Source organism: Xyrauchen texanus, chromosome 3 (genome assembly GCF_025860055.1).
Source record: "Xyrauchen texanus isolate HMW12.3.18 chromosome 3, RBS_HiC_50CHRs, whole genome shotgun sequence".
In the NCBI taxonomy this organism is placed as follows: Eukaryota; Metazoa; Chordata; class Actinopteri; order Cypriniformes; family Catostomidae; genus Xyrauchen; species Xyrauchen texanus.
The window spans coordinates 29,724,951-29,749,105 of record NC_068278.1 but is presented as its reverse complement, the minus strand read 5'-3'; the positions used below and the strand labels follow the sequence as shown (position 1 = coordinate 29,749,105).

General features: G+C 37.9%; 2 protein-coding genes across 2 annotated transcripts; both read left to right on the top strand.

Annotated features, from left to right (window-relative positions):
* Nucleotides 1-10,026: 10,026 nt before the first annotated feature.
* LOC127624538 (C-X-C motif chemokine 10-like) lies at nucleotides 10,027-11,295 on the top strand. Its single transcript, XM_052099317.1, has 3 exons — nucleotides 10,027-10,087; nucleotides 10,560-10,683; nucleotides 11,211-11,295. The coding sequence occupies exons 1-3, from the start codon at nucleotides 10,027-10,029 to the stop codon at nucleotides 11,293-11,295; spliced, it is 270 nt and encodes an 89-aa protein (XP_051955277.1).
* An 11,873-nt stretch (nucleotides 11,296-23,168) lies between these two features.
* Nucleotides 23,169-24,121, top strand: LOC127624527 (C-X-C motif chemokine 3-like). The gene is made up of 4 exons (XM_052099310.1): nucleotides 23,169-23,283; nucleotides 23,422-23,548; nucleotides 23,834-23,917; nucleotides 24,076-24,121. The coding sequence occupies exons 1-4, from the start codon at nucleotides 23,169-23,171 to the stop codon at nucleotides 24,119-24,121; spliced, it is 372 nt and encodes a 123-aa protein (XP_051955270.1).
* Nucleotides 24,122-24,155: the final 34 nt, after the last annotated feature.

Genomic DNA, 24,155 nt, shown 5'->3' with positions numbered 1-24,155 from the left:
ACATACTGGAACAGGTGTTCGGCGGTTTCGAGGGCAGTGGGTAGCTTGGGTAGAGGTATCAAGCGGCAAGCCTTGGAGAACCGATCTACGACCGTGAGGATGGTGGTGTGCCCCTGGGAGTTGGGTAGGTCGGTTACGAAGTCCATGGCGATATGTGACCAATGACGATGTGGAATGGGGAGAGGTTGGAGCAGGCCGGCCGGTGGTTGTTTAGGGGACTTCGCTAGGTTGCAGGCTGAGCACCTCTTGACGAAGTCAGCAGTATCCTCGGGTAGGGTCCCCCACCAGAAGCGGTTACTCAGGAGACGGGTGGTAGCTGTGATTCCGGGGTGGCCGGAACTTGAGGAGTCATGCACCCAGCTGAGTACCCTCTCCCGGAGGCTGGGGGGTACGAAGGTCCGACCCGCAGGGCACTCAGGAGGAGGTGGGACTGAGACTTGAGCCTGGGAGATGTCTGACATGAGGTCCCACTGGACGGGGGCTAGGAAGAGCACGGGCGAGACGATGGGTTCGGCTGTGAGGTTTTGGACTGTGGTCTCATGTTGACGTGAGAGGGAGTCGGCCTTGGTGTTCTTGGAAACCGGGAGGTAGGAGATGTTGAAGTCAAAGCGGGTGAAGAACAGGGCCCATCGGGCCTGTCTGGGGTTGAGCCTCTTGGCGGAGCGGAGGTACTCAAGATTTCGGTGGTCCGTCAAGACCTGGAATGGTTGCCTGGCCCCCTCCAGCCAGTGACGCCATTCCTCCAGGGCTGCTTTTATGGCCAGAAGCTCCTGGTTACCGACATCATAATTTTGCTCGGCGGGAGTGAGTTTGCGGGAGTAGTAGGCACAGGGAAACAGCTTAGGTGGGTTTCCTTGGCGCTGGGAGAGGATGGCCCCAATTCCAGTGTTCGAGGCATCCACCTCTACCGCGAAGGGGAGGTCTGGATTGGGGTGGTGCACTCAAGCCAGCCGGTTTGCGTTGCAAGGGTGCGGAAGGTGAGAGCGTAATCCGCCGCTGTGCGATTTCCCTGGCGGAGAGCCAGGAGTTGCTCACCAGCGCTCTTGCCACATTCAGGGTGATCAAAGACGTCGATCAGTTTCTGCATGAACGAGTCAAAGGAAAATTGTGTGAAGCCCTGATTGTGCCAAACCGCGGTCGCCCAGTCGAGAGCGCGGCCCGTCAGAACGGAGCTGACGAAGAGAATCTTGCTCTGATCAGTCGGGTATATCGTCGGTTGCTGCGCGAGGAAAATAGAGCACTGCATTACGAAGCCTCTGCACTTCGAGGGTGTACCGTCGAATTTTTCCGGGAAGGCGAGTTGTGGGCTGGCAGCTGCTTGGGGAAGTGAATCGGCGGCTGACGCTTGGCTAGTTTGAGGAACCGCGGGTGCGGTCGCGGAAGCCGGCGCTGGTTGGAGTGCTGCCTGTACGGTGCGCATTATCTCCTCGATGGCTGAAGCGAGTCGCCCGAGCTGGAGCTGTTGTGCGGAGAGCTGGTTCGCCTGCGCCAAGAGTTCCTCCGACAGGTGGGTGATCACCGCTGGATCGAGGGGCGGCGAAGTCTTCTGTAATGAAGACTCAGGTTGGTATGCTATGCCTGTAGTAACATAGAATTAAGATATACATAGCTCTGTAACTAAAAGCAAAAAATACTCTATAGGTTAAAAAAAAGTGCTTGAAATAAACAGAAAATGGTAAATTTTCTGAATTGGTTACTTTGGAGAAATATTTAAGCCTTACACAAATACCTTGTTAAATACACTAATATCTGTAACCCCCCCCACCGCCTTCCTTCTGAAAAGTCAAAACGAAAGTGAAAGATGTTGTGTTTGAAGATAAAGGTTGAGCAGTAGCAGCAGATGAAACTGAGGTGAAATGTTGTTATTTGCTATTTGTTCCTCTAGTTGTGTAGTGGGTTCTTTCCAAATTGAATCCAAACCGTTAAGTGGGTTCACAAAGATTTAATGTGAACAATTTTAGATTTAAATCACTTTAAAGAATAGCATACAATTAATTACAACAACTAATTAGTTAAAGTAATAACAATTACAATGCTGTAGGTTCATTAGTTAGATTCCCAGAGAACACACAAACTGTAAAAAAAAAAAAAGTATACTTTGAATGTACTGCAAGTTGCTCTGGATAAAAGTAGCTGCAGAGTGCATAAATATACATGCATTGTCCTCATAATCTAACCTTTCCTTTAAAAAATAGTGCCAAAGCCATTGTTTTCTTTTCTGCAACCAGGATTTCTGTGTCTTGTCACTTTTGCCCAAAGCTTGCTCTCAGCTATTTAAGGCCCACATTCTCTTTGAAGCATCAAAGAAATAAAGAATATTTAAAATAAAGAAAAACAGTGAAACACTGTAATATTCACTCTACAAACCAACAATGATTGTGTTGGAGTCACAAGGAAATCTATCCTGGACACTTATTGCCTCATGACATAGCTTCTCTTTACCTATAAAGGCTTCAATTTCTCAGTAAATATGGAGGAAGCAATACTGAAAAAAAAAGTGATTATAACCTCAAACGGGAAAATCCTAATCGGCAGTATAAAAATAAAGCTGCTGACCTCACTTATTCATTGTACCATCCTTACAGACATTTTATTATTTACAAGGAAATAATAAAGAATATCAACAACAAAATGAAAACTGTTGCAGTTTTCATTGTTCTTGGCTGTTTTCTTACAGCAGAGGTGGAAGGTAAGCTTGTTCTCAGAGATCTTGTTGTATGAATATGCAAGGATTTTTTTTTTTTGTTTATAGCATTATATGATACTTTGGCACATAAATTAAAAAATGTAAAAATAAAAGTGATTTGAAATAAACACTGGACTGTTTCAGGGCAGGCAAGGTCTCCAAATCTGAAAGGCAGATGCTTTTGTGTTGGTAAAGGAGTGAATAAAGTTTCTCGAAAGGCAATTGAGAAGGTTGAAATCATCCCTCCAAGTCCCTCTTGCACAACCATGGAGATTGTGTAAGCACTTAAACTAAGTTTTTAAAAACAAATAGAAATAATAGAATATAAATAATGTTTGCCTGTTTGTTTTGAATTTTTGTAAAGTGTCACTCTGAGGAATGGGTCAGGGAGGAAATGCTTGAATTTAGAGTCGATATTTACCCAGAAATATATAATGAAAGCCCTTGGAAAAAGGTGAGCATGCAACTACTTCACAATTTTTCATTTATTTCCTTCCTATTCAGTTTAAAGTCATACAGTAAAATTCAGACTTGCACTCTAAGACACATAGTCTTTAACCTAAACTAAAGTTAGGAACAATTTACAATAATGGTGTCTCCTCTTACCAGACACGCACAGCAGCAGGCAGAATAAATTCAGCGTCCTGATCCACACAGGGGAGCTGTCTGTTACAATTGATTTTGAAATCAGTCACTTAATCCCTAAAATCATCTGCTTTTATACATTGTGCTTGTTTTACATTTCAATCTAACGACAACTGGCGAAGATATTTTAAAACGTTTAAATGATTTTTATTTGTCACTTTGATTTAACTTTGATTTTAACTTGTAAAACTGACTAAATGCTGTGGTAAATATGATGTATACTCAATGTACAACAATACTTTTCATCTGATTTTTTTGTTTGAAATGCTCAGGTTTAACGTTTTCTACAAGAGATCTCCTGTGACTATTTGAATAATCACATGTCACATTTTTCACTTCCATTCCCATCAGGGCATACAATGTGAAGTCATATATTCAGATTTCAAATGATTGTTCTAATTGTGGAACAAATACTAAAGTCACAACACTCATAATTAGATAGAAAAATTAAGTGTTTTTCAAATTAAGACTGATGCTGTCTATGGCCTACAAATCCAAGCTTTTGAATGTTGTGTTAATCATAAATAAATATTCCCTCATTCTTAATCTTTGAAAAGAATAATAGAGCTCTACACATAGCAGCATTACACCCAGGCCTATTTAGTGTAAGGCATAGTATTTCACGGAAGTCGCTAGTATGGTTCAAGAGGAAGTCTTACACCAGACATGCAGTAGCCTGCATGTGGTCAAATTGCCCCGGGATAGGAAAAATTACATACAACAGAAAGACCTGGTACTGATCACTGCTTAATTGTGAGTTAAATCAAATGCCTGATGTAATGACTAGTTGTTGATCTTGTAAATTGAAGTCCTTAATTCTGTTTGAATACTGAATAAAGGTAATTTCAGTGTTTTGAGATTCTTATATTCACTTGATAATTTAGGACATCACTTGTTCATTAACACTATTCAGACCATACAATAGCCTTAGGGCCATTTTTGTGTTTTAAATCATATTAATAACATTATTTCATTAACAAAAGAGTTCATTCTGAAAGTCATGGTTTCATTAAGATGCTTTTGAAGTGTTGCAATGCAAAAGAGGGAGTAAAACCACATAACTTTCCATTATCAGCTGCTCAAGTATTGACTACGCTCTTAAATGAAAATTGGGAAAATTTGGGGAATCCCATGACCCCACTTAGACAGCCCATCTAAAAATGTTCACAATTAGGCAGATTTTCGAAAGACTTAACTAAGTAAATGCAGTCTCTCACAATTTCCTTAATGGGACAAATAGAATCAAGTTAGAATATTAGTAAAGATGATAAAATCAATAGATCTTTCTTAATATTTAAACAGGGGATTTAAACAGACCGCAGCTAGTTTTCACTTTTTACTCCAGTGGACATTTCTTATATATTTTCTATCTTTTTGTTAATTTCTGTACAACATATCTTAAAGTCTTGGCTACAAAAAAACTAAACAAAAAAAAACCTATTGATATAATAAGTTTTATTCATTTAATGAAATATTACTCAATTCAATTTGATGAAATTTGTTATGAAATAAAATGTGTAAATCTTAAAATAGGCTCAACTATTTTTTGAGTGCATGTGAATTTAATAAAAAAATACCTTTGTCCTAAGAACACATTTAAACCTTTTGGTAAAAATCTACCTTCATAATATCATTAAACTTTGCCTTGATATGTAGCAGTTTGAATTGATTATTTGATCGCTTGTTTACCCAAGAACTATAACAAAACAAATTATGATATAGGGTAGAATCCATAACACATAAATCTAGGTGTTTAAAAACAACATTCAAAACATAGAGAAAACGCATTTGCGCTTGTGACAACTTACCTGTGTGACAACTAGCCTTGGTCTTTCCTACAGCTTACATGAAATAGTAGCCAACCACTTGAATACTGAAGACCAGAGCAGAGTTCAATACTGTACATAAGAGTGCATGTGAACAGGATTTGAAGTGGGTTTGGGTTTGGTATAGTCTTATTGCATTTTGTCTTAAAAAGGCAACTATACCATCAGAATCCCTTACCAATCTCAGTATAAAATCTGGTCATTTTTCATATGCTTTATATGTTCTTTGGGGTGCCGTCACATGTGTCAAAGTGGTATTGCCAAATATTCTCACCAAGGCCTATAACGGTTATATAAGTGGGCTACCTGCTATAAAAGCATGTTTTTGTTTTGTTTTTTTTATTTTGTGTTCAATGACATAAGCACATTGTCACTGCATTCTAGTATTTGCATAAATGTACTGCCTGTAATTTAAATGTCTCACTTTGCACATACATGTTATCAGGGCCACCTGCAGGATTTTATCTCTGGGTACACAGAGAAACCTGACCAAGTAAAGAAGTGTACCCTTATTGTCTAGGGGGATCCAGAGGCATGCACCCCTGGGACAAAGTGTTCAGTTCTGGTGATTTTGAGAGAAGCATTTATGTCTTCTTCAGCATGTAACTATTTGCTTCAAAGCATTTCTAAAATACTTGTTCACGTGACAAAACACTAGTTAAAGATTCTCAAAGTTATCTCTCAAAAATGGGCCTTTTGTTTCAACTTATTGTAGACATCCACTTCATCCAGCAATCTCCAAAATCAAATCAAAATAAAATAAAAAATATCAAATCAAATCCCTTTATTGTCACTCAAAAATATACACAAGTGCAACAGTAGGTGAAAGTCTTGGGTGCAGTTCCGAGCAACAAAGCAGTCATGACAGTGGGACATATACCAATTTACAATAAACATCAGATTTACACAACACAATTTACATATCTAATATACACATAATTACACACAACACAAAATACAAATAATAATATACAATGTAAAATACACACAATATAGAACACACATACACAATTCAAATATGATAGTATATATATATATATATATATATATATATATATATATATATATATATATATATATATATACATTTAAAAGTAGTATATATAAAATATACAGTAGGTTGTATTGTGCTGTATTGACATTCAGGATGTCGGTTGATAGTCAGCTGCCAGTGTGTTGTTAAGAGAGAATATAACTTATGAAATTCCAGTCTGAGGCTAATAAATTGCAGTGCTGATGTATATTGATCGTGAGAGATCAAGAGTTCAAAAGTCTGATTTCTTGGGGGAAGAAGCTGTTATGAAATCGGCTGGTCATACAGCCTGCCTGATGGTAGCAGTGAGAGCAGCCCGTGGCTCGGGTGGCTGGAGTCTCTGATTTTTCTCTGTGTTCTAAATTATCCCAAAACTATTTTACTGCATGAGACACAATCCTAAATCTCACAGGGGGATACTTTTCTCAATTCTTACCGTTTTATTCAAATGGAAAGATTTACACCCTACATTATGGCCCTTCTCTTTAGTCACATTTCCCAGCAAGACATAATGCATTCAAGTGCTACGTAGCTCTGAGAGTTTCCGGCATCTCAATACCTCCCCATCTCCTCATATCGATTCCATCAATACTAATCCAGTCCAGGGGGTATTCAAGGTCGGGTCAAGTTTCGAGCCTCGAGCCCTTCGCCCGTACAGCGAGCCACTCATTTTTACACTATCCTTAATACAGGAATACATCCAATCTGGCCTATAATTTAAATGAGTCTCTTACAACCTTGCTCTAGATAACCTGTCATTATTAAGCACCGTAATTTGTTTCTCTTTTCACCCTGTCATTGTGCCTTTCTCAAATGCTACCCCATTGATGATTCATAAGTGTGATGTATTCACTGACTTTAGATTGCCAATTCTATATGTCAAACTAAGGAACATTCAGAATTTGTTGATGTTTTTAATACACATCATCTTGGTGCTGTGGAGATAGATATTTTGTTATTTCTGTTTTTATTGTAATGTAAAAAATGCAACAAAAAAGGCTTTAATGTAAACAAATTTATGTTTGCAAATCAGTAGCAAAATGGTTACTATGGGGTTCTCTGTGGAAATGCAATTGTTTTACAAATTCATGGACATTTGTAATTTGATAATGACTTAAATAATCTTAATCCATAAAACTATGCATGGGAGTTTGCTTTGGTGTTGTCACCCATCATAGTCTTCATGCCACCCCCTGGCACCCCATAAAATATTTTCTAGATCCGCCAATGACGTCAGATGATGGAGATGAGGGATGTAACAGGTGTTTAGCAGTGTGATGAATTGTGTTTTAAGCGTTTCTCTTTACTTTTAAGTAGTTCTTACACACAAAAAGTTTGCTGTTGCCTTTCTTGTCAAAGGTGCTGTTTTATAAGGGCACACCATGGTGTGACAAAACCAGATTGCTCCAATGTTGCGCCCTTACACTGTATAAACAGGAGTGATTGTTTTATTGTGTCGCTTGCTTGCAGAGATGCGGTTTATCACCATTTCATGTCAAATTAACAGGTTTATAAACAAACCTTCTGTTCCCCACATTAAGAAAAAATAATCTATCTAATTTACTAATTCATAATATGCATACTCCAGCATTAGATGATCCACCATAAACCCTTTAAAAATGTCTATTGGGTCTAGCCCTTCTAAATAAAGAATCTTATTTTTTTCTCATTAACCAAATTGCCATCTTTGCCTTGCCAAAAGTAAAATTCATTAACACCACTTTGTTTATTTCTGGCACAATATTTTGGCCCAAATATAAAAACACTAAAGGTAAACAAAAACTGTCTCGGTCACTAACGTAACCTTGGTCCCCTAAGACGAGGGGAACCTTGTAGTGTGGCCAGCTTATGCAATGCTCGTTCCCCTCATCTCAGCGAACCGAGGTTACATACGTAACCGAGACGTTCCCATACATCTCCGTACACTTGACATTGCATAACTAAGCTGATGCTATGGGGAACAGAGTCCCATCACGCCGCACTACACAAAATAACCTTCCCAGAGAGGAAAATATGACGCTGCAGTCACACGCGGGACAGCAACTGTCATGAATATGCCGCAAGCGAATGACCATCATGGTGGGCCAGGAGGGGAATATTCAGAATGAATATATGAACTATAATCATATAGTATGAACTAACCCCTTTAAGAACCCAGTCGGGAAGGAAGTTTTATTTATAATGAAGTGCTTGTGACTTTGGGAACACTACGGTCTGAATGTAGGCTGTGGTGTAAAATGGAAAAGCCCATACTTAAAAAGAGAGGGGCATAAATATATGTTTGGCCAATAAAAAAGCAAGAGCACTAAACCGAGAGGACTTGTCGTGAGAGAGATGTTACATCTAGGAGGTAAAACCTTGCAAATGTATTTTGAGAAGACCGTCCTACTGCAAAATCTTGTAAGGACACATCGTTCGTCCATGCTCATGAAATACCATGCCTCTAGTTGAGTGTGCTTTAACACCAATTGGGTAAATCGGGTGGGTGTGCTCAACATATGTGTGTAGAGCTTGCACATGGGATAACAAAATGCAAGGATTATTCCTCATTCTAATTAAATGAGTAGGGAAAATGGCTTGAAGGTGAACCACCTGTGCTCTGAAGGGCGTGGTTAGAACCTTAGCACATAGCCTAATACAACACAATCACACTCTCATTTGCATAAAACAGAGGAATTTGAACTTTTTCGACTCCCTCAACGCTTTCTCGGCACCGTTGTCATTCCCAAAATGCACCTCACGAGCGTGGCATACCAGTTGGAAAGTACAGTAAAGAGTGTCATCTCTCATCTGTTTCAATATAGGCACTGAAACGAAAACGTGATGCTCACAGAGGATGTGTGAACCCGGCGTAAATGCTAATCAGTCCTGTTAATAGGCCGGCAACATTGAAGTGCCACCCATCACCTGTCAATCAACTGCTGTTCTAAAACAAGAGTTTAAACTTTGCCAATTATGAGCAGCTTTAAAAAGTAATAATCGTCCGATCTGGAAATGTTAAAAAGCAGAAATATACACAATCACTAGAGCTTCACGGATCTTCTTCAGTGTGTCTGATATCAACACAGATGGCAAGCACAAACACCTTTAATACAGGCAATCCACTAAAATAACCGCTAATTCTGCTTGACATGTTGTGTTTGTGCTTAGATTAAATTTCAACCGTATCTGGGAGAAACATTGTGCTGTTTTTTCTGCACTTTATATGTTTTTCTGACTTTGTTGCACTTTATTATCATGCATAATGATTGATGCATGTCGTCATGAAACAGAGACCCTCCCCTCCAAATCCAAACACAAGTGGTCACAGGAGATGCATTTAAGTGACCAGGTGTGAACAGCCATGTGTCTCACCTGACCACATATGATCGGATCACCCGAGACACATCGTAATACCAGATGGAATAGTGGCATAAAAAGTGACGTCTGATATGTTCTTTGCACATGCTCATTGAGATGAATGGCAAAAAGGGCCCCACTCCCACTTCACTTGTATTCACCCTTTCTGAAAGCAATACAGATTTACAAATACAACTAACAAGCAAAACAATCATCAATCAATCTATGTTAAGATATTAAAAGTGTCTTGTTTTCCAGAAAATACATAGAAATGCTTCATTTTGTAAAAAGATCCATATCTCAACCCTGTGAACATAAAAAAAACGTTAGTTCTTTAGTTCTTCCATTTATGGCTGGTATGACTGGCAGCATAATTTCTGCTGAGGATGATGTCATTTCTTTGAGAATGGAAATAAAAAGGATTTCCCATGGTAGTCCATATAAGCAAAGACACTTTCAGATTAAAATCCATTATAATCAACATCTTGAGGTCAAACATGAGCCGGTACATCTTATTCCTGTCCTTGGTCTTTCTGGTCTGCATAGCTTTCTCTGAGGGTAAGTTATTCTTTTTACACATACTGTTCTGTTAACCAATAATATATTTTAGACCAGGCCTACATCTGTATAGCCTGTTGTATGTTTATCCTTGCTTCGATCTAACATCCAAAAGTTAATCCTGTCTCAAAATGTTATAATCAGTCTGAAATGAAGTGTTAATTATAATAGTTACCTTAAACCTTAGCATAGACTATTGTCTTCATTCTTGTAGGGTAATTTTGTGATTCAGACTTATCTGAAATATCAGACATAACAGGCAATAAAAACCACTTGACTTGATATCTGCTATAGCATTATGAACACATTCCATGTAGACTTGTCAATTATTTGATCTTTTGTCATAATAGTGAAATATTAGACAAACATGACAAACAATCACAATAAGTTAGATATTTTACTCTTCAGTAATAACATCCAAATGGGGTACCATCCAGATTTATTCAAAGTTTGTGTTAATCTCTGCTTGTAGAGAAACACATGCTCATCACCAAGCGATGCCTGTGTTCCAAATTATATGAAAAGCTGAGGCCTGGAAACATCAAGGAGTGGAAAGTGCATAAACCAAGTGCATTCTGTGACACCGCTGAGATTGTGTAATCTGATTTTAATTCAGAATGTGTGCGTGGGTGTGTGTGTACATATGTATAAGTGTGTGTATACTTTGGGGACAAAGTTGTAGAAGTACAGTTGAAGAAGTAGTTGAAGAAAAAAAATCTGGTAACATCTAAATTAACTGCTTTTATTACAGTAATTCAAAAATATTATTTAAAATCACAAAATCAACCTGAATAGGTTAGTTTACAGCAAAAACCTAATTTTATGGGTTAGATCAGGTAGAAATAGTTTCTTATACAATTGGAGGTTATCACTTTTGACAGTGTAGAAAATCTAACATTTGTGATATCCTCATTTGTGAAAAAGTGTTTATAAATTAAGTAAGAATAATGAATAATGAAGAATAAATTAAGTAATAGAAATCTGTGGAATGTCCCCATTTAGATAGCTAAATTAACGTGTGTGTGTGTGTGTGTGTGTGTGTGTGTGTGTGTGTGCGTGCGTGCCAATATGTGTTCTACAGTTTTGATAAGTGCAAACTAAAAGCTCTATATTTTGCTCACAGTGTGACTTTGAAGAAACCTCCAGTGAAAGTCTGCCTGAATCCTGAATCACAACAGGGACGTGGAATGAAATCTTTACAATTATAGATGATTTTTATTCCAGTTACATTTGGATTATATTTATGAATGGGTCAGAGAAGGTCTGAATTGTTTTTGCTCTGAAATACTCTGCTCTGAGGTTTTTGGGAATTAATGAAGAACCCACAAACAAATAGTTTGTAATTTTTTTTAATTCAAGTGTCATCATTGTTGATGTCAAATGTTGTGTTTATGTTTAACTTGTACAGTTGGTGTGGATCTCTTGTATTGAATGTTTTATGTTATGTAATATAATAAATGACCCTTTTCCTACTGGATTATGCCCCGTACAGGATATGTAAGATATATGCATTGCACTGCATGCACATATTGTAAACAAAGGTACAAAAAATAAATACAAAAATAAATATATAACATTGTCTTTAAAGAGGGGTGACTGTTGTACACCCTGTACTATTTCTTTAAATATGTTCTTATTTATTTAACTACGATTTGGAAGAGGAAATGTAAATAATAATAATAATAATAATAATGATAATATATATATATTCTCTTTGTTTTGTTGATATAATGTCAGTAAGAGTGGTGATAATTTGGCACTGTAAAAACTGACTAAGATTTAGTTGCACCAACTAGATTTTTGAGTTGACACAACTAAAATTTAATTCCAAATTAACTTGTTAAGTTTTGATTCTATTATCTTGTACTTAAATTGGATTAATAATAATATTTGCCACTTCAACTCACTTAACAAAGTTGACTGAAAAAACTAAGATTTGCCAGCTCCCAGCATGCATTGCAGCATGAATAAATAATTAATTTGTGTTGTAGGTTTATTTTGTTATTTTTTTTTTTACGATTTGTGACTATTTATAACTGTTAATTAATAGTTGTGTGGTGATGTTAATAGCTTATATTTTATTTAATTGTGTTACAGTGTTGAAGATATTAGAATTGAATCTGTTAAATCTGGAGATCTGACAATAAACAGTTGTTTCAATGGATTCTTTAGTTGTCTCAATTAAACTTGAAAGAAATTGATATATTTTGTTTATATAACTTGACCGAGTCAAAGCAAAAAGATGACTAGCTTTATTTAATTTGAGTGAACATTTTTCTTTTTTTAGAGTGAAGCTTGTGCATTATATGGTTTTGCAGATATAATTAAGACAATTTGTGTAAAAACTTACAATTTGTGTAAAAAATGAAAAGATGTTTTGGAGGTCACTGTACTGTCCCAATTATAACAGCAGATGGCACTAATAGAATTAGCATTTAGGTATTCATTTTGCAACATAGTTGACTTTAGTGGCACCAAAAAGAATTTGAACAGTTAAGCCATACTTAATGAACAAATTTATGGATGTCTTTGTATTAAATAACACCATATCAAAACATGTGGCATTTTAAATAAATTATATAATAGACATTACAACCATTAATGGAATACAGTATGTGCAATATGTGGCCAGGATGAGACATGTAAAGGGATAGATGTACCGTATATAACTTTCTTCTGCAGAACACAAAGGGTTTTAGAAGAATATCTCAGCTCTGTCAATCCTTACAACTGAAAGATGGCCAGATCTTTGAAGCTAAAAAAAAAATCACATAAAAGCAGCATAAAATTAATCCATAAGTGGTTTAGTATACGTCTTCTGAAGTGATATGAGGTGTGTGGGTGAGAAACAGACACAATTTTCAGTCCTTTTTTTTTTTTTTTACCATGGACAAGTGGAGATTTATAGTAAAAAAGGACTTAAATATTGATCTGTTTCTCACCCACACCTATCATATCACTTCAGAAGACGTATGTTAAACCACTTCAGTCTTATGAATTACTTTTATGCTTTTATGTGATTTTTTTTAAACTTCAAAGGTCTGGACACCATTCAGTTGTAAGCCTTTGTTTGTGTTCTGCAGAAGAAAGAAAGTCAAACACATCTGGAATGGCATGAGGTTGAGTAAATTATGAGAGATTTTTTTTTATTTTTGAGTGAACTATTACCTACTTAGTCATAGGAAAACAAAGAAAATATGACTCCAGCTAAATGTTCCATTTGTTTACATTATTTACATTAGAAAACATAAACTAACAATGAACAATACTTTTACAGAATTTGTTAATCTAGGTTAATGTTAATTTCAACATATACTAATATATTGTTCAAATGAAAAGTTGTACATTTGTGGCCAAAATACTGGCACCCTTGGTAAATATGTGCAAAGAAGGCTGTGAAAGAAATCTGCATTGTTTATCCTTGTGATCTTTCATTCAAAAAAGTAAAACATTTAATTGAATTAACACATCTGAAACAGGGGAACTATCACATTTTTAAATAAATATTTTTCTCAGAAAAACATCAGATAGAATTACAGGCACCCTTTTATTCAATAATTTTTTAAACCTCCTTTTGCCAAGATAACTCTTATAATGAGGTTGGACAACACCTGGCAAGGGATCTGAGACCATTCCTCCAAACAGAATCACTCCAGATCCTTCAAATTCAGAGGTCCATGTTGGTGGACTCTCCTCTTCCGTTCACCCCACAATTTTCTATGGTGTTCTGGGGACTGGGATGGCCATGGCAGAAACTTGATATTGTGGTCAGTGAACCATTTTCGTGTTGATTTTATTTTGGATCATTGTCCTTCTGGAAGATCCAACCAGGGCCCATTGTAAGCTTTCAAACAGAGGCAGCCAGGTTTTGATTTTTTATCTTTTGTTATTTGATAGAGCCCATGATGCCACATATCCGAACAAGATGTCCAGGACCTCTGGCAGAAAAACAGCCCCACAACATTAAAGATCCAACACATCATTTAACTGTGGGCACTGGGTACGTCTTCATCTCTGTGTGAGCCAAACCCATCTCTGCCACTTGCTGCCAAAAAGCTCTTTTTTTGTTTTGTTTTATTTCATCTGACCATAGAACCCAGTTGCATTTGATGTTCCAGTAGTGTCTGGCAAACTGAAAACTCTTGAGTTTGTTGTTGGATGAGAGCAGAGGCTTTTTTTCTTGAAACACTTCCAAACAACTTGTGGTGATATATTGATCCGGATTTGGAAATCCCATGTTTTGCTATCCAGGATCAGGTAATCCATCTTACTTTTGTGCTGTTTTTTTGAAGCAACATTGGATTGGATCACCAATTTGCCTTTGCCAAGATAACAGCTCTGAGTCTTCTCTTATAATGTCTAATGAGGTTGAGACCATTCCTCAAAACAAAATCTCTACAGATACTTCAAATACAGATTTCCATGTTGGTGGACTCTCCTCTTCAGTTCACCCCACAAATTGGATCACCGTGATCCAGATACAAACTTTTCAAGATTAAAAATCTGGATTACCAGTGCTCTATATGGGACTATATCTCACAATGTAGGCTCACAATGTAGGTTACTAGTGGAATGTATCACAGCTGTTTACATCCCACCACAAGCCGACACCCTGAGGCTGTGTGAAGCCAACCTCAAGTCAATAGCACCGAAATACTACCAACACATCAGCTTCAACACACGAGGGGACCAGGTTTTGGACCAATGCATCCTTTTCGGGATGGCTATAAATCCCTCCCCCACCCACCATTTGGCAAATCGGATCACTCTTCTGTTCTGCTTCTGCCCGCTTACAGGCAGAAACTGAAACAGGAAGCACAGTTCAAGACAGACTCTAGTGTGTCAGGGAATTAATATCATCACAGACTTCAAAGGGAATAAAAACTCCACCATGAACACTGCCTCTCTCCCGGATGAGCTTAATACTTTTTATGCTCATTTTGAGGGAAATAACACCGCCGAGTGCGCTCACACTGCCGAAGCTACAGAGGTTAGTCCACTCTCCGTCTCTGTAGCGGATGTAACCCGATCCTTCCAACAAGTGAATCCACCTGACTGGTGTTTTTATGGACATTTTCAATCTATCCCTCTCCTTGTCTTTGGTCCCCACATGCTTTAAAACATCCACCATTGTGCCTGTACCAAAGCAATCCAAAACCACTTGCTTAAATGACTGTCATCCTGTTGCTCTGACCCCCATCATCAGCAAAAACTTTGAAAGACTTATCAGAGATTACATCTGATCTGTGCTGCCTGCCTCACTGGACTCACTGCAGTTTGCTTACTGCAACAACTGCTCCACTGATGCCATTGCATCTACAATACACACTGCTCTCTCCCACCTGGAAAAAAGGAACACAAATGTGAGAATGCTGTTTGTACACTACAGCTCAGTATTCAACACTAGAGTGCCCTCCAAGCTTTATGTGAAACTCCGGGCTCTGAAGTTCATCAATAGTGGCCCTTCCAGGAGCAATGGCCAATAAACATATAGAGACAGTGCTCAGTGTCATTCACACAAATATTGCCGGCCCCGACTCAGGAGACCCGGCTGACAGATTACTGTTACCTGTGAATACAGGAGAAGGGAAATGGGAAGATGTGTTGTTTGTGCATGGTGGGAAAAAGAAAATGACAGACATAAGGTTGATTTTCTTTTTGAAACAAGAACACGATAAACATGAATATTTTGTTCTGTATTTCTACAAGCTAGAAACTGTTGAAATAAAAACATACTGTACCATATTTCTGTCATTCCTTTTCTCATGTGAACAGGCACTTCTCTCCAGTGTAACATATATATAAATTGTATATGTTACACTGGAGAGAAAATCTAGGTTTAGAGCTGTGACATCAATAATGGGGGAGAGGGAAAATAGACTATGGGAAAGCTAATCACATAAGAGTAATCATGCATTGAGACATTTCATTTATTAGAGTCCTGCTGAGTAATCTGTGAATGTGTGAGTCATATAACAGCATCTTTACGTATACAATAGAAATGAGTGGAGCTTTGTGTGGTTACAATCCACAGAGTGCACCAACACCTGCTAAATATCAGCATGAGTCCATAAAGCAGCATCTATTTCATGATCAGAAAGTGGAACTAATGCCTCAAACGTCCAGTGTAGACAGACAACATACATTAGATTTCTAATGAACATGACTGTGGCAGGACGGAGGGCGGGGCTGGGTCGTGATCATACACACCCGGTCCCTTATCAGGTAAATTAAGCCTCCGAGAGGGATAAAGGCTGATGACGGACGGTGGTGCGATGAGAGAGAGATCGTTTAAGGACATGTCCGTCATGTGTGTTTGTCTTTTGTTTAAGTTTTATATTAAACCATTATTTATATTGTAAAGCCGGTTCTCGCCTCCTCCTTTCCATTGAATGCTTTACACTGTTGCCGAAATCCGGGAAGGAGGAGGGACACGCTGTAGTAGAGTTCTCGCCACTACCGTCCACCCCAATGGAGCAGCCGTGGCCATCTGCTGGGGGACGAGGAGCCCGGCCACCTGGAAGAGGACGACGGCCGCTGACAGCGAGGGGAGAAGGGGCTTCTAACCGACCGCCTGGAACGGTCAGGGCCGCTGCCAGGGGCGGAGGAGTTCCCTACCAGCCGCTGAAACGCGCCTGGGTCTGAGACTGCTGAGCGCAAGCGGGGAGGGGCTCGCTGCCGACTGCCTGGAGTGGGAGAACCGCTGCAGGGGCGGGGGAGACCCCTTCTGTTTCCCAAGAACGCGGCGGGGCATTCCGTCTGCCAGGGGCTGGAGGTCTGCCTCCGATCCTCCCGGAGAGGCGCGGCCGTCGTCCGTTAGAGGGTGGAGGAGTGGCCGATGAACAAGCTACGGAGTATCGGAGAACTGGCGAGTACATGCTTTTTTTTATCTCTCTCTCCTCTCTCTCTCTCACTGCCGCTCCGCGTTGGCCTTTTCCATCTCATTTAAATTTTACAGTGTTTTTTGGGGGGTACTACCCTGTTACAGGAAGTACCCCCCCCTATTTAATTATTTCTGTTTCCCTCCCCTTGTCCCCTCCCTCGTCCAGGTAGACTGGGATGACCTGCCAGCAGACAGGGCACGCCCCTCCCCAGGGAAAGAGGGGGTGTACGTCATGCCGGGGTTACATTAGATTTCTAATGAACATGACTGTGGCAGGGCGGAGGGCGGGGCCGGGTCGTGATCATACACACCCGGTCCCTTAACAGGCAAATTAAGCCTCCAAGAGGGATAACTGCGGGAGAGAGAGATCATTTACGGACATGTCCGTCATGTGTGTTTGTCTTTTGTTTAAGTTTTATATTAAACCATTATTTATATTGTAAAGCCGGTTCTCGCCTCCTCCTTTCCATTGAATGCTTTACAATGACATTAAAACCATACTTGCTTCTTCGGATATTATGGATACTATTTCAGAGAAACTTTAACATAATAGGATTTTTGCTGGTTGTTCAGTTTACTTAATTAAAATGAACTAAAGCAACACAATCCCAGAAGATTTGATTACGTTATTTTCAATTAAATTTATAAAATTGAAGTTAACTTAATCCATTTTTGTAGCATTGATGAAACTGAGCAGCATATTTCCATTTCCCAGAATGCTATGATTGGGACTGGATGGGGAGAACAAATGTTATAATTAAATGTTTTTATAAATGTTTGAGCAAGATGAGAATAGGAGGAGATTTGTTAATCTTTAATGAAGAGTGTATATGTTAGACTGGAGAGTTTTGGGGGTTACTATTGTGGTGAAGATTGACGCTTGTGCTAAAGTTGAGGGACTTCCAATTCCAAGTGATTTTGATTCGAGTGCTGCTTAGCTCTATAAGCATTTGCTATCCAATTGACAATGCAAAAGTTTCACTGTCCTTACATTTGCTCACATGGTCATGATTAATAAAATAAATGATGTTGGACTAACATAAGAAAATGTATTAGATTAAATAGTAGTAAATTATGTTTTAAGAACCTAATAAAATTATTTTAAAACTACTACAGTACATTGATTTGACCTAATCCAACAAAATTATGTTGGCTGAATGAAACTGATGTAATTTGAATGAAAGAAATAAAACTGCTTGTAAAAACATTCTCAATTAAATTACATTATTTTTTAGTAAATAAATGTATGCACTTGTGTTGAAAGCAAAAAGAGCCTTTTGATAAAACAAACAGAAATCCTTTATTGGCATTGACAGATATTGGCAACCTAGAATAAATCAGCTTTCAACTCTTCAATTAGGGGCACTTTTGACTACTTGAAATCTTGAAAAATGAAACATCTTCAAAACATGTTGTATCTGTTAAAGCATTTATCACATGAGAAATAAAATTGGATCAAGGCCTTAATCAACCTTAAAAGTGGATTTTTTACATTGTGTGATGTATTGAGTTATGATGGTAATATTTTTTATTTATTTTTTTTGGAAAAGGTTAGAACAGCCTTGCACTTACTAATACAAGTTAGTCCACAGTCAAGAAAAAAAATATTAAATAATAGTTTTTTATAAATTAAAGTTTTCAAATATTGACCTGTGGTATTCTCAGGTCATTGTGTAAAAATGAATAACATTTCTGATCTTCAAACTGTCACTATGCTGCCCTGGTAGAAATGTGCTTGCCTGACACTTCTCATTTCATGATAAACACATACAAACTTTTTCTTTTTAGAAAAAGAAGAAACAATTGTTCTCGAAAATGCTTTCTGTGATAGTAACTACATCAGCTTCAGGGAAAGTGTTTGTTTTTATTTAAAAAAAATATATATAAACTGTACACCTAAATGCCATATATATACATACATATATAGAGAGAGAGAGAGAGAGAGAGAGAGAGAGAGAGAGAGAGAGAGAGAGAGAGAGAGAGAGAGAGAGAGAGAGAGAGAGAGAGAGAGAGAGAGAGAGTTGGGGTAGGCTACTCGAGCTTGTACTCGGATTCGAGTCGGAAGCATTTTTACTTTGACTTGATTCAGACTCGAGCCTTTCAGACTTGGGATTTTTTTTCTGAGTCCAGCTGAGTCCATGACATTTGTGATGCAATGAATGAATAAATAACAAAACTGAAATGAATGAACACATCTCTGTCTGCATACAGCTGTATTAGACCCTTAAGTAATAGATGTAGCAGGCACACTCAACAGTCAACCAATATGCTTGAATGTTACTACAGAGACTACTGTATAACATCAACGTTATTGCTAAAGCAGACAGCAACTGTAAACAGATAAACAGCCCTATTTATTATTGATTGACTATTTTCAAAACATTAACAATCTGCTTAAAATTCATTCTTTTACAGCATTTGTCCACCATTCACAACATTCAACCATGCACAATAAAATATTAGGATATTTTGGGCATTGAAATGTTTTGTTTATAGTGTAATTATAGACTATAAAATTATTCGATGACAGAGGTTGTGTATGAAGTGGAACTTCATGTTTTGAGATTAATTTAGTTGGTTCTGACGTTTTTATTTTAAAGGTTTATTTTATTTTTAATGTAAACCACTGGGTAACTTACACACGTCTTTTTTTGCCTATATCTCTGACACTTTTGATGAACAATTCTGTTAAATGTATTACTCAAAATTATTATTCTCCATGTTTCTGCAGTTAAAGAAGAGCTCAATGACATTTTCTTTGGCTGGTATTTAAATATTTCAGACTGATTGCAGACCAACGCGGCTGTCGCTCAAGCAAATATCAATTATTGTAATTATTTTTATCTTCTGCAGCAGCTGCTGCAAAACACACGGATGCATCAGGGTGAGAGCGGTCACCAAGTGATCACCAAGGCACTCTCGAATGCAGCGATCAACATCTCATCCAACCCGCGAGCTCAGAAGATACTATAGACTGGCACTGAGGCAAGCTGCCTTTCTCATCCCAGAACTGGACGCGAGCAAACAAGCATGCCTGGGAATGAGCAGTTTGTGGGGGATTACCCATCAGAACCGTACCCATTGAAGCCCCCGAATCGCCTTCAGCATCAACTGGGCCGGCCTCATACCCGTTGGTAGAAGGACAGGCGGAGGGGACAGCTGAAGTGACTTTCCCCTGAAAGAAGGAAAGCCGCAACCGCAATGTTGCCATTGTCATGTTCTAGCAGTGAGAACATGAACCATCCATGAACGCTTCCTCAGCGTGATTATGAGTCTTTAAAAAGATGTTCACGTCAATGTGTTTGCTCTAATAGAGGAAATATACTCTTTAGATCAGAAATACACACTTTTGGCACTGTCGAAGCACCCAGGGGCGTACTCTACACTAGGCGTGTAGATGGAGAGAAAGCAGCTGGAATGCGCCATATATCCAACAGCAAACGCTACTGTAGAGGTGAATTGGAACAGCAGTGGGATTCAGCCTGCTGACACACAACTGCTCGGCTCCGAAGAAAAATCTGAATGAGTCATGCATTCCAGCTCCATTTTATACCCCTATGTCCAGGGGAGTGGCATGCAAATTCCAATCACCAATTTTCATTGGCCTTTTCTCAAAGATCTGAGGTGTTTTGGGGCTTCCAAGAGCAACTCCTAATATCACTACATCGACACAACATCGAGTGAGTGACAGAAGGGGAACAGCAATGCTCCCATTAGATTAGCAGGGGTTTGACTCTCACTAGAGATGTCTCCTAGCAACCCACTGTTAAACTAGCATTTGTGCTTCAAGTGTACGATTATCAAAAGAGATTATAAAGTTTTATACATGTGTTTCTGCAGGCATTTGTTAAACAAGCTTTAATATCATGTAATGTGGAAACAAACTCATTTATAGATATAATTAATAAAGTGAATGTTTATCACTTACTTTGTATATCGCCCTGAGTGTCGACATGTTTGTGTGATATCATGCCCCTGCATCTCGGCAAAATCGGAGATGAGAATTTTTGCACGAGCCTAAAAGTTGTAATTCTGACTTAAAGATGCATTCCATTGCACTTTTCCTAGTAGGAAGGTCCTTTCCGAGTTGAATGTAATGCAGCACTACTTTTCAAAACTTGGTCCGACACTAAATGCTCAAGCAGCCTAATTTACACTACTGATGTTGCTAGAACGATGATAAAATAACTTACCAATTTGCTTGAAGTGAAAATCAGTTCTCCTTTCCTGATTAATAAATTAAGCAATCGCATGTTCATGCAGAACATCTCGTGTTTTTAAATCCATAAGGATCTCTTTCTCAACAGCAATACCAGCAGTGATGACAGCCGACTCATCAGCAGGATCTCGCACTCTTCGCTTCCAAAATACTTACATTTACGTAAAGCATGATTGTGTCACTCAAGGCCAGCTAGAAGGCCTTGACCAGGACATATCCTAAACACCACACCCACTAAAAACTAATAAATCAATCTGATTGGCTGATGAATCTAACAAGCTGACTTTAGTAGCTCATTCATTTCAACTGTTGAGGGATTCTGTGGAAATTCTGAAGGCCTGAGGGTGTGGAGCTCAAACTCACACTATTTCAGGCATGCAATTTGTGAAACAGTTGTCACGTTTCACTTGTAAGCATCAAGAAGAACATTTTGACTCTTTTTTTTCTAAATTCTTTTCATTTTTCTCTATTTGTTTGTAGATTAATTAAGAGTGGAAAGCGATTACAAATACATTTTATGACACAAAAAGGTGATTGAGAATGAAAGGATGAAAATATTTATTTATTTATTTGGCATGTTATGCCAGAGAAGATTTGCTGGCCCTGAGAATTCGCTTGGTTCAACATTATGCTCCAAAAATGCCTTGATTTTTATTATGCCAGCCAATGATTCAACAAAACAATAACTGATATTCCAGTCTTAATCTTAAATGAAGACAAGCACTACTAAGGAAAATATATTTGAAAACTATTACAATGGTTGCACCATCATCATCAGTGGCTGACAGTGCCACAAATGTTCATTTCTTTATTGTTTGTAAATTCCTCAAATCATTATATATGGAATGAGATACTTCATTTACGGAAAGAGAGCTATTGTGCTCAGAGCTGTGCTGTCTTAAAATATAAAAATCTTCAGCTCTACACAGGCCAGCATTTTCTGTTCCTTTATTTAGCTATTTCTGTCTGTACGACATGGCAATAATGTTTACCATCAAACTATTTTGGTAAACAAATTTCAGCAAAAGAAATTCATATGTTGACAATTCATAAAATTCACTAAAACTCCCCTGTTGAACATAGCTTAGAAATATGAGTCTATGGCATGAGCTCAAGTCACAAAAACTTTTACTAATATTTTTGACTTGAATAAAACCAGACAACTTAGATTGTACCAAATGGAGCACATTTTTTAGGGACGTGATTAAATCAGTCTTTCATTAGACATCACAAAACAAATGTCAATTTACATAATATTTTGTGTACAGCATATCTGGAGAGGAAGGTATATATCTAAAACAGACTTTAAATCAGTGAAGCCACTGTGGTGCCATGATGATGAAGAAACTTCACATTTCAGTCCCAAAAACTAAAAACAGGAAACTGAAAGTTCTACAATTCAAACCCTCAAGAGAATGTAAACCAACTGTGAAACAGTGAATGTATTTATGTATGTGTTTGTGTGTGGGATGGGGAGGATGATGCATGCATGCATGTATGTGTTTTATCCAATTGAAAAACTACTGAATGCATTTCTATCCTTTCTGGTTATTGACATTTTATTAAATTTATTTAATCTTACAACAAACAGTATGTTTGAAAAGATGAAAGACGGAAATAATTTCTCCCAATGTCACTTTTAAACTTTTAATACTGATGTGTTCAAACTCTCATGACTAATCATGCATTAATTATTACAAAAGTATTACCCAAATACATTAATGGGATTGAGAATTACATTGCCTTGATATATAAAGTCTCAAAAAAAATAATATGGGATGTATAAATGAAATAAATCATATGTAATGCTATAATGTGATATTAAATGGAATGACTGTCTTTCCATCTTTGCTTAAAGCTAGAAATGATTTTCCTTCGACTGGTAAATTCAAACTCATATGCATATTTGTTTTTCACCCACTTGTCATTAAGGGAACTATTACTTCCTCTTCTGAACATCAATATAAACTGGGCAGAGGATGCCTCTCATCCTAGACCTGCTCCACTGCATCTCTGATCTCATCCTCAACATGTCACTGCGCACATATTTACTGCTGGCAGCTGTTGCAGTCTGCTGCTTCTCAACTCTGCTTGGTAAGAGACTTTTGCCCAACATTATTATCTTAATATTGTACTTAATATTATTATCAATTCTCATATTTAATCATTTAATCTCATTTTCATTTGTATTACATTTTTTGTTGAAAACTTACTACACAAAACTTCTTTCAGCCGTCTCAATGGAAGGCTTTAACAAGTGTCACTGTCTGATCACCACTGATCACATCATTCCATCTCGGTTTTTCAAGAGGATTGAGATCCTGCCTCCAGGAGCACACTGCCGCAAAACAGAGATCCTGTAAGTTATGCTGTTTGCTCACACACACTTCAATCACAGACATGGTGGAAATGTACAAGGTTGCACGTTTCCTTTGTTATGAATAACCTCAGAGCTCTCAAAAATTAATTTGATTGTATGCATATTAGCACACGCAACCAAAGATGAGCTCAGACAAATAAATATCACTTAAAGAGCATCAAAAGTAGGTTAAGTTTAGTTATCCTTAGTGGCTTGTTGCAACAATTGCAAGTTATTGCATACAGCATATTCATCAATTCATAGACTTTTCTCTAAATTCCTCAGAATCACCAAAAAGGACAACAAAACCGTTTGTGTTGACCCCGAAGCAAAATGGATCAACAATATCGTCTCTAAAGTGATGAAGAGGTAAGATATCCAGTTTGTCCCTAAAAAAATTCTAAAAATCAATATGTGAGAAGTCAATCTTGACAATCTAATCAACAGTGGGCTACAGTACTTTAAATGTGATCGAAAAATTTGACCTCCTTTTCTAACTTTCTTCTTCTTTTGTGTCTTTTCTTCAGCAAAAGAGCTGTAAAGGAAACTTCTGATCAACAAAGACAAGAGTGACCACATCAAAGACATTTTCTATATTCTCAACTAT

Bases quoted from the DNA above. Each gene is read 5' to 3' on its own strand.
- LOC127624538 (XM_052099317.1), top strand. From the start codon at position 10,027: ATGAGCCGGTACATCTTATTCCTGTCCTTGGTCTTTCTGGTCTGCATA. The intron at 10,088-10,559 runs GTAAGTTATTCT...CTCTGCTTGTAG, and splicing joins CTGCATAGCTTTCTCTGAGG to AGAAACACATGCTCATCACC. The intron at 10,684-11,210 runs GTAATCTGATTT...TTTTGCTCACAG, and splicing joins TGTGACACCGCTGAGATTGT to TGTGACTTTGAAGAAACCTC.
- LOC127624527 (XM_052099310.1), top strand. From the start codon at position 23,169: ATGCCTCTCATCCTAGACCTGCTCCACTGCATCTCTGATCTCATCCTC. The intron at 23,284-23,421 runs GTAAGAGACTTT...AACTTCTTTCAG, and splicing joins CTGCTTCTCAACTCTGCTTG to CCGTCTCAATGGAAGGCTTT. The intron at 23,918-24,075 runs GTAAGATATCCA...TCTTTTCTTCAG, and splicing joins GTCTCTAAAGTGATGAAGAG to CAAAAGAGCTGTAAAGGAAA.